The 11,179-nt window shown below is 46.8% G+C and overlaps 1 protein-coding gene across 1 annotated transcript in view; it reads right to left on the bottom strand.

The window, feature by feature from the left end:
• Positions 1-663: 663 nt before the first annotated feature.
• Positions 664-11,179, bottom strand: part of slc34a1a (solute carrier family 34 member 1a) — a 14,142-nt gene continuing 3,626 nt past the window's right edge. The window contains exons 6-12 of the mRNA XM_071517325.1: positions 10,651-10,846; positions 10,381-10,476; positions 9,872-9,992; positions 9,570-9,737; positions 9,272-9,388; positions 1,965-2,089; positions 664-1,284 (exon numbers count right to left, since the gene is read on the bottom strand). Of these exons, the coding sequence (XP_071373426.1) occupies positions 664-1,284; positions 1,965-2,089; positions 9,272-9,388; positions 9,570-9,737; positions 9,872-9,992; positions 10,381-10,476; positions 10,651-10,846 (1,444 nt within the window). The remainder of the gene's footprint in view (positions 1,285-1,964; positions 2,090-9,271; positions 9,389-9,569; positions 9,738-9,871; positions 9,993-10,380; positions 10,477-10,650; positions 10,847-11,179) is intronic.

Genomic DNA, 11,179 nt, shown 5'->3' with positions numbered 1-11,179 from the left:
CATTTAAACAACTAACTTCAGAGAACCAACTGGTTTTTTAAACTCGTGATCAATTGTTACAGTGCAGAAGAAAAGGCAGCACGTATTCACACATCCAACAACACCTTCTGAATGTGCATTCTCACCCACGTGTACACACACACACACACACACACACACACACTAAAGCTATAACACACATTCATACACTTTTTTGTAGCTAACATTAAGAAGCTAATGTGATCATTCCTTGATTCCTTTGTAGTGTCTTTGTGTGTATTCAACCGCCCACTTGGACTTATATAACAAGTGAATACATGGTATTTTAACATAATGATGAAACATTTACCCACTTGATAATAGGGGTATTCAAACATTAGCCTTGAGGCTAATAACAGTGCTGGTTTAAAACAATTCCTCTCTTACCAGGCACTAACAAGACACAAAATGTCTGGACTTTGGCCATTCGAGAATCATTACTAATTAATCATCTACCGCAGAGGACAGGGGATCAGCAGTTCTGAGTGGACAATTAAGCCAATAATTATTTGTTTTTACCAGCTCCACAATAATCAGAGATGGGTTCATTTGGCAAGGTGTTGCAAAATGGCTTTTTTCAATCCTACAGCCCCCCACAATGTTGACAATGTGCAATATAAAAGCAGCCCTCTGTCATCAGTCCCATTAGAGCGGAGTGCTGTTGCACCTTTCTAACCCTTTTAGTTTAAACACAGGTGCAGCCGGTCTGCTCTCATCCAGGTAGGCCAGCACTGGGTTGTCATACGCCAACTCCACTTTCCTCTGGGCGGAGGCCATCTTGGGGATGGCAGAGGTCGTCTCCGTGGAGATGGTCGCTATGTGTCCTTCTTCTTCTCTTCCTCCTCCCCCTCCTCTTCCTTGTTCCTCCGCACGCCCAGGACTGCAGCAAACCGTTGCCTTGGTGATTAGGCGGTCGAGCGGTTTGAGCGAGCGCATCCACGGGGGCAGGAAGTCCCAGCTCTGGAGCGTGGTGGGCAGGCGCCGGGGACTGTGGGCCTGCATCACATTCACCAGGGCGATGAAGACGGTCACGCCCAGGAAGGGAGCGCCAAAGCCGACCATGACCCGCCAGCCGGCCAGAGAGAGGCCCAGCACCAGCGAGGGCAGCAGCAGGAAGCACAGGAGGAGGTATAAGACGGCAAACCAGCGGTACTTGGCAGTGCGCTCACCCAGAACACGAGCCATCCTTATTGGCAGGCGCATGGCAGGCAGAGGATACCACAGCAGAATGCCAAACACATTGAAGAAGAGGTGGCACAGGGCGATCTGAGCACAGAGAGAAGACAGAGAGATGTGCAAGTGTGGAGGCACGTCATTCAACACTTTGCCATTGTGTGTTGTGGAGCTGAACAATTGATCGAAAAAAAACAAAACGAAATCACAATAAGAACTTCTGCAATTTGGAAATCACAGAGGCTGCAATTAATTGCATAAGAGAGAGGAGCGTCCAAATTGGATTTCTAAACAAGGTGTTTTAGAGCTGCAGGTAACATCTGACATCTGTTTTGTTTTTTGTTTTTTAACAAAATCACTTTTCTTTAAACAATTCTAAAGTTAAAGTAAAAAAAAAATGACAAGAAAAACTTTAAACTCGTGGTGATATGAATCGCAGTTTAAATCGCAGTTGCAATATTCTATCTGTCAAATAATCGCAATTTGATTTTGGTCAATATCATTCTGCCCTAGTGTGTTGTAATTTCTTCAATATTACATTATCATAGAGTATATATGACCTTTTCTGTTATCATGTACATTCATAACATAAACATAAGCCAATGACATGATATTAACTAATTTTCAAATTGACATGTGCTAGAGAAGAGAGTTACTGAACAACACTTTTCTATCCAGCCTCCAACCAATTGCCTCCAGTTTTCCATTTTCCCAGTTTCCCAGTTTCCCACTGGCATAAAATGTGTATTGTATGTGATATAGCAGCAGTCTACCTGTATGGCAGCGGACAGCTTGTCCCCGGGGCTGGCCAGCGCTGCCAGCATAGCCGTGGCAGTGGTGCCAATGTTGGACCCCAGGGTTAGAGGATAGGCCCTCTCTAGACTGATCACACCAATACCTGAGGTTGACAACAATAACATGGTCACGTCAGAGGAAACAAGGCACCAAATAAAGATTTTAAAATGGGTAACAGAGAAATGTAATTTTTGTTATCTGTCTTCCTGGCAATATAATCTCGGAGGATCTACTACTCTCTGAGGACTGGTTAGACAATAAGACAGAAGATTATTACTGTGGCTCTTACCTTCGCAGTTCAATTTGCTCAAGTGCAGCACAACAGTCGGCACTCAAGAGAAGTTATGACAAAGACAATGTTTTGGTACAGTCTGTAAGTGTCAGCAGTGGTATACTGGGTCCCTTTCTCAGAAGAGATACCAATACATTCGTAAAATAGAAAGGAGCCAATGCCTCCTGTAAAAAAGAGGAGGTTTCTGATTGGGATTCCGTTGCTGAGGTGCTGATAGAGTCTAAATCCCCTGTGGTTACAAGGGTAAGAAGGTAATATAAAAGCACAGCAAGACAGCAAACAACAACTTCAGCCGTATAAAAAGTGAACCCGCTCAGGAAAACTTTGCTGAGAGTCACGATAACCAGTCTGCGATAGCTCTGAAAAGGCTCTTGCACACTATTTGTATTTGCAGATATTTCTGCACGTTCCCTGTCAGAGCATGATGGCTCCTTGAAAAGCCCTAAAGTAAACCTCCATCTCAGATAAATGTAATATATAAAAATTGTTTGTCCACAGTCATGGTAGAATGTGTTTTGCGAGACAAAGAGCTGGCAAAGCTGATCCAGGCAAATGTAATGTAATTAAAACTGTAACAGGTGGATTTTTGCATTAGATGGCTGCCATTTCCAGAATCCCAGTATACTGATGAGCCTAGAGCACAAAGAAGGTGCCGACAATACTGATCAGCAGCTTGGTCATCCTAATATCACTGAAGGAAGCTCTTTGGTCCACAAGAGGCTGGACAATACTGGCCTTGAATTTACCAGAGGCCAGTGTTTGAAAAGTATCTGAATTACCAAAGCTGGAGGCAGAGAAGCTAAAATGTTCCTTTGCCAGATAAGCTGACGCTGTCAAATGATGGGATGCTTGATTGCATCTGACAACCAAAGTAGGGCAATGCTGCTTATCTGCCTAGTTAAAAGTGATGGAACTGGTTTTGTGGCAGATAAATTTCCTTTCCAAACAGAGTCGCAAAGAAAAGAATATACAGAAAAGCCCCCAGCTAAACATTATGGTCTCTATGTGCTATTTTCCGGTTTGTACACAGTATATGATACTCTGCATGTTCAATCAGCAACTGGGGTTGAATGAGAACAAACCTAAGTTAAAATCAATAATAACTTGAAACAGAAATACCTAATTCAGAATCTCTGTGATCTCTTGCCTTCTACCGTTCTTCAAAGGGATTAACTACTCCTGTTCAACATGAGAAACCATCCCCATCTCACATTCATCACTGTGTAGCCGGCCGATGCCGATGACTCATCACTGATTTTACATGCTTCATTACGCCAGTGGCATGCAGTGCCTGTCATGCAACATGTACTGAGGAACTTCACACCTCTAGATCACTGGAAATCAGAAGTTTTTGGCCTTTTCTGGCTGCTTCTAGCTGGCAAGTGATCTATTAGTCAGCTGGGAAATTTGAGGTGTTTTCCAGTTACGACAGGAACAGGAGTGTTTTTATGAATTGTAAAAATTCATGACAACAGCCGTGCAGTAAACTTTTGCTCAAGATACAGATAACTGTTCATTTCCATACCAGTAAATATCTAGGCAGAGGTTGTGGTGTTGTAACTTATAAGATGGTGCAGTTATCCCTGACCTTGGAAAAAGGTCCAGACAGGATTGACAATGAAAGCATATGTGTTGAGGGTTTCAGTAGTTCTCTCTGTCCACTCACTAGACTCATCATGGGCCAGTTTGCTCATGATTCAAATAATGGTACTCACAAGTTCTAGATTTGCAGTGGCTTGACTGATTATTTATAATTTATATGTTTTTATTAACATTTTAAAGTGATATAGTCTTTTTATATGATCCACCTCTATTTATTAATATTTTATTACAAGCATTGACAGCCTGAGACTAAAAAAAGACAAAGAGAACAGTGTTTCCTAGTGGTAATCTGTGGTAAATTTGAATATAAAATCAGAACCTGTTAACTTGGCAGAAATGATACACTAAACATAGATGGTTCTGTCAATCACAAACACCATCTGCAACTCCGCTGATCACTGCCCATGTATCCATCACTGGTATTACATCATTACTGTCACGATTTTGCCAAACTGTGACAAGTTAAAACACAAAATACTCAAACAAAATGATATATGCCAGAAGTAGAATCTAAAAAGCAACATGGCTGAACGTTTGATAAGGGAACAGATTTACAAACTATCTGTTGAGCCACTGAGGCGGGGCAGCTGCTGTATTGTTGCTGTTCCACCCCAGAAGATAGCCATCTTCAGGTAGTGCTGGCCCGCTCGAAGATAATACTGGATAGTCAGTTACGTAGACATTATCACAATCAGTGAGGAAAAATCTGCAAGGATAGTCATCAGGTCTAAACCCCCCCCCCCCCCCCCCCCCCCACACACACACACACACACACACACACACACACACACACTCCTCCCCAAACAATCACTATGATTGGGGTCCAGCTGGAGCAGGACTCTCACAATTGTACACCAGAAGATTGCTATCATTTCAAGATGAAGAAAGAAACAGTGAAGGTCAGACTCTTCCAGGAGCAAAAAACAGCAAGAGTTAAGATGCAAGAAGCAGCAGCTGATAAAAGAGTTGGGCGGTCCACACTTTCGTTTAAAGATAAGCTGCTGAAATAAGCGGTTGTCTCATAGTGAACAGTAAGATCCAACTAGTCTTAGTGTTAAATGGTTCACCATCGATTATTTGTGAATTGCATGGTTACAATGTGGATATTATGTGTTATGTGTTGCATGGAGGCCAATCACCTACCATCTCTTCTGTTCATACGCAGAGTGAATTCAATACAAAGCACATTAAATGTGTCACGCTGACATTTGTTACACAAGTATTGTTTTATATTGTTTCTGAATCCCTAGGGAAAGTCATTTGGCAGAATATGTATGGATGACTGAATAGAAATACATTATGAATCTATCGTCAACTTTTTCAGTATTCAAAATCTGATATAGATGATGCCAATTGCTTTTTATATGTATTGATATAGAGTTAACATTGGTCAAATGAACCAATAGTAACCCATCAGTCTGTTTGCCTGTCCATGTTGTCTGGAAGTGTTTCTGGAGGCGATGCCAGGGATGTTTGCTCACCTATCTTTTAGAAAAAGTTATTCTTGAACAACATGGCCATGACTTCCAGCGTGTTTAAGACATGAACAGGGGTGCAGAAGGTGTGGAAGGTTAAAATTATATTAGTCAGTTAGTCTGGTGGTCCGGGGGTGGTTTCAAAAAAGTGGACTGGTTCAGCTTCCTGTGGAGGCAGAGGTGGGTGGTGGACCAGAGTGAAGAAGGTATTACAAATCCTAGCAGAGTCAAACAAAGCAATGCAGCAAGTTTTCAAGTTTTCAAGCCCCCTCTTCCCTACCTGGTCTAGTCTACAAGGTTAAATACTATGAATAGAGCATCTGCTGAATGTTTAATGGGGTTACAATCAGAAAAGTAGAGGTGACACTATACAGTAGATCAGGTTGCCATGGATTTTTGCAAAATTTCAGGCCAAAGTTCCAGATGAAGAACGTTAGTTATGTTACCATAACTCCAGATTCTATAGGCTATAGGAGTATAGGCTTCGCCCTCTAAGAGCTGTCGCTATCGTTTATCCCTCTCGTGCATGTGCAGTCTGAAGATTTTCTTTCCCGCTACAATGGCTACACTCAGGTCCTCAACTATAGAATATACAGCGTCGGGACCTGAGCTCTGCTCCCAAAAGCCAGTAATTTCTTCGGCTAATGGCGGTGGAGCAGGGGGCCTAAGTCTTAGAGGGCTACGCCTATACTCACAGAATCTGGAGTTATGGTAACATAACTAACGTTTTATTTCGTATAGGCTTCGCCCTCTAAGAGCTGTCGCTATTGGGTTAAAGGCGAAGCTGATGTTGTCAATGCCCACTGAGACACCAAGGACCTCAAGCAGAGAACATACACCAGTTCACAACGACTATAATGCGAAGCGTAATAAGGCAGGAAAACACCGGCTGTGCCATGGTTGACCTCATGTCAACCTTGTGTGGAAAAAATACGAGTGATAGAACACTCGCTCCACACAACCCTGCCGTTACAGAATGTGAGACGTTGATTACGTATCGTAATGATCCCTCATGCAGCCCACTAATCTGTGATGATTAGATTGGAGGCGCACCGTTTAGCATGTGGGTAAAAACGCCAGATCTGACAACACGTCATCTGCGGTCTAGCACGACTGAATGAGTCAGGGAGGACCCCACCACTAACTCGCCCCAATGGGAGGGAGGTGGTTGGTAATCCTTCACGGTCAGTGAAGCACATTTTAGTAGAGGAATTATTACTAAAATGTGAGGAAGTGACAGCATTGCTGCACTGTGTTGTGTGTGCGGCGGCGAGCCTCTGTGCATTGACCAATGAATGGCCCGCCGGCATCTGAAGCCCCGCCCCCACACTCGCATAGCTGCCCGATGCCGCCGTATGAGAAAACCTGTCCTCACACACGTCCGCTTGTCCCTGAGGAGGGGCAACGATGACGTCAGTAGAACGGTCCAATGAGCGAGGGAGCGGAGTATTTTGAAAATCACCTCGGGTTGAGCTCGCTGCACTGCGTTTTGTGTGTGTGGCGGCGAGCCTCTGTTGAGTGTGGGGAGCGTGAGTCTGTGTGAGAAAAGCCTCGGCGGACTGGCTGAAAGGAAAAAGCTCCTTAGGAAACAGTGGGTGGCCCTGAAAAGGGCCGCTGTGTTTCGGTTCAGCCATAGCGAGACTCACGATCCCCGCGTCCCATCATTGCCAGTGAGGCATTTGTTTGCGAGGAGGCTCGACGGCGGGGTTGGGCCCGCCGCCGGATCTGGCCTGAGTGGCGCAGAGCCTGCCAATTCAAGGTCGCCGGCGGAGGCTACCGTGATGGGGGAGGAGGTGGTGCCGCAGCGGGTGCTCATGGGGGCGCAGCTGCAGCAGCGGGTGCAGGGCGCCTCCTCTTGGTGCGAACATCCCTGTGCATCGGATGAGGTGGAGATGCAGCTCTGCCCCAAAAGGTGTGTTTCCTCACCCTCTCCGCTTCCTCGGCCGCTTCCTGTAGGTGGGCTGTGGTGCTTTGGAGGAGTGGTCCAAACAGCCCATCGGGGGCAATGGGACCATCCAGCAGCCAGATGTGCCGCTGCACCATAGTCTGCCACGCCATGATCCTGGACGACGCCACCGTTGTCCCCGTGGCGAGAGTCAGGACAGCCGTCATCGCTTTGCCAATGTTCGTGGCCAACTCTGGGGAAAAAGCCCCGGACTTGGTGGCCATGGCGGAGACAGCCGAGGACAACAGGGCGATGTTGTTCTGCACCGCCGTGATCTGCACTGCACACTGGTGCGAGTAATCAGATAGGCGGGCGTAGGCTTGGTCCCGCGACGTTGGCAGCGAAGGTTTCTGCTTACCAAAAAAGGTAGCCTTGGGGAGGAGGATCGACGCCAAGCTCTGTTCAAGGGGCGGAACGGAGGGAAAACCTTGTTCTGTGTCCCCGTGGACCCTGGTGAAAGGTTCCCATCTGGCCACCAGAGCTCGCAGTTTTCCGGGGACGGAAAACGCCGCCTCCCTGAAGGGCTGAAGCTCCGAAAACCTGGGCCAAAGCGGGGGGCGTTTGGCCGGCGGCTCCTGGACGTAAACATCCCCGCCTAAGAGGCCGTGAGCAGGTGCAGGTTGCTCTGCCGGCATCGCTATGCCCCTCAAATCCGCCGCCTGCATAATGATGTCCGGCAAGTCCAGGAGAAGTCCTTTGGCGGCCGGCATGTGGCTGGCAGCTTGGAGCGGAGGATGAGAGGACCGCAGCAGCGAAGCTCCTTGCCGCGGTGCAGAAGGGGAAAGTCCTCAAGATCAGGCTCCAGAGACGGCAGAATCGGGAGGAGAGCCCGAGATGGAGGGAGCCGAGCCGGGTGACTCGTGCCCGCCATCAAGGATTTCCTCCGGAATATTTGGGAAGTCGTTGCCGTAGAGGATCTTGTCCAGCTCGTCGTCTGGGGACACGGCGCCGTGGTCAGCCCAGCTACTGTCGCCGCTTCCCTCCACCTGGAGCGCCGCGAAGGCGTCCGCCCACCACTGCGATTCCTCCACAGGCAGTCGAGCACAGAATTGGCAGGAGGCCTGCAGAGTCAACGCTAACCCGGCGTGAACGGCGACCAGGCAAGCCTCGCAGCGGGGGGTGGCAGGATGGCAGGATGTAGCCGGTCCGGCATGCGGTACACAAGCGGACAGCTCCTCCGGTGTGGTGAAATGACTTCTTCATCTTCTTCTTCTTCTTCTTGACTTCTTGATCGCTGAAGAAATTTTGGGAGCAGAGCTCAGGTCCCAACGCTGTATATTCTATAGTTGAGGACCTGAGTGTAGCCACTACAGCGTAAAGTGGCGGGAAAGAAAATCTTCAGACTGCGCATGCACGAGAGGGATAAACCCAATAGCGACAGCTCTTAGAGGGCGAAGCCTATACGAAATAGAACTGAGTGTAGATCCAGTCTGATACAGTCAGGTTCAGCAGGACTCTCCACATCTGACTGGACATCTGATTATGTCTGAGGACCGCGGTGTTAGAGCGGTTATTTTCAATGGAAGAGTAGAAAGGATTGAACGACTGAATGCTTTCTCAGACAGGCGTCTAACAAGCAAAGTACAGTGACTTGATTTCTTTCATTGGACAGCTCTGAGGTGGATAAATTTGCCAGATTTGCTTTCCCATGTCTTAATGTGGCTTTATGTGTGACTTTGCTCCATACTCCTTGTTTTCACCACATAGTCCATTTTTCAAAAAAACAAAAAAATTATAACTTTAATCTTTAATCAGTAATTTCAAAGGCAAGTTACACGGTTTCCAAGAAAGAGGCATGAAGTGTTGATGTATATATTGGTGTGTGAATGTACTTGAGGGTTGGTATTCATATAATAATCTTATCTTATCTTATCCTGACAATCTACTGGATAATATTGTACATCTCCACCTGCAGAAACAGGCTTTGAGGTTCAGTTATGTTGCACAGGCATCAAGGCAGATGTCACTCACCTATCAGGGGGGTCAGAGCTGAAGTGAAGACAGAGCTACTCTGGACAACAAATGTCATCCCCGCACCCACAATCATGGCCAGGTATCCTGCCAGCCAGCCAAACGGATATGGCAAGTCTATAGTGGTAAAGAAATTACACATATTTTTAAAATTGTACAACTGTAATATCTGATACACAGCCTCTTTCATGCAATTCACAGCCTCTCTTTCAGGTTTTGTTGGCTCGTCTGCTCACTTGCAGACTGCCCATCTTCATATCCGGTGCACTCAGCCGTTACAAGCCAATATCTTGCCCACCTGTGTTGATGACCGTCTGGATGACCTTCGCTACTTGGCCTTTGAGAAGTGAGTTGAGCAGCTTGACTAGCAGCAGCAGACAGGTGCAGAGGACGACCAGGGAGCCTGCCAGGAGAATAAGACCCACAGCAAGGTCTGACAGCTGGGAAGACACAAACAGGTGTCTGCCTGGAGAGAGCAGACCGTTTCATTACACATTGTTAACAGGACCAATACTCCCAAAATGACAATATTGTGCAATTGTCTTTGTATAATTCTCATGAGTGAGTGTTTAACTCTGACGTGTTTGAGTTTGAACTCACATTTCTGAATGTTGACTTCTGTAGTCAAATTCTCTTCGGTCCAGGTCACATCACCAACCTGCCAACAGGGACGACTGGAGCTACAGTTGACAGAACCACTAGTGCTCACATTCACAGTGGACTGTAGAGAGAGAGAGAGAGACAGAGAGAGAGAGGGAGAGAGAGAGAGAGAGACAGAGAGAGAGAGAGAGAGAGAGGGAGACAGAGAGAGAGACAGAGAGAGAGAGAGAGGGAGAGAGACAGAGAGAAAGAGAGGGAAAGAGAGAGAGAGAGAGAGAGAGAGAGACAGAGAGAGAGAGAGAGAGAGAGAGAGAGAAAGCAAGAAAGCAACAATGCAAGACAGAAAGAAAAACAGAAAGAAAGAGAGAGACAGGGAAGAGTGATGAAAAGAAGGCAGCACAACAAAACTGTTTGCCTCGGCGAGCAGCTATGACAGGCTCTATTTGGCGCCAGCGTGTGACACAGTGTGTCTGAATGTGAAGGAGACAGTGGTGGAGACGAGCCATTACCGTAACAAGGTCAGTCTGGCACCATTCCTTCACCAGGCTCCTGTTCCTCATGCTCTCATCTCCCATGGCGATTCCTGTGATCACATGCTTGTCTAGCTGAGGGAGAGAGGAGAGAAATATGTTATGTCTTCCGTGATCAGTGGAGTTGACGGGCAGCAGGGTTGCATTGTGGTTAGGGAGGGACTGTCCTTCAGTAGAGACACTTAGGGGAGCTGCTCTGTAGTTTGAACCCTAATAATAATAATAATGGTGACTAGTTGATGGTTCTACCTGTATGATGAGCTTGGTGAGCGGTTCGGTGATGACTTTAAGCAGCTCGGGTGCATCCTCGCCGCTCTGGAGGCTGAAGCTGGTGACCAGCAGGTGGGCCAGCCGGGTCATGAGGCCGCTCGCCACCTCCAGAGGCAGCAGAACCAGCACCGACAGCCAGTTGAAGCAGTCGTGGATTGTCGCCCCGGCAAACGCGCTGCAATGGGTTACAGGGATTTCCTGTGTTAATTAAGGTCAACCATCAGCATTATCAACTACTCAAAATGATTGCTTGCTAATCTGCTTTTCATGGCTCAACTTTTTTTTTTTTGGCATCCATGTGATGTAATGAGCATGTGTGAGTCTGTGTGTATACGGGCAAGAAAATTATGTGTATTTTAACGGACAGAGATGAAGTAACACGCCATCTGTTCAATGCTGTTCATGCCAAAGGGTTACTGGTGTGGGATCAATGCGGAATGGTGCCATTATTGTCAGTATGGTACAAATTGCACTATCAAATGGAGGCTGAAGCAAAGAGAGGCAGTGA

The sequence above is a fragment of the Centroberyx affinis genome, unplaced genomic scaffold (genome assembly GCF_046629955.1).
Source record: "Centroberyx affinis isolate AG114_WGS23_722 - 3 ecotype Tasmania unplaced genomic scaffold, CSIRO-AGI_Caff_v1 ptg000485l_1, whole genome shotgun sequence".
Classification (NCBI taxonomy): Eukaryota; Metazoa; Chordata; class Actinopteri; order Beryciformes; family Berycidae; genus Centroberyx; species Centroberyx affinis.
This window is presented reverse-complemented; position numbering and strand designations above follow the sequence as displayed.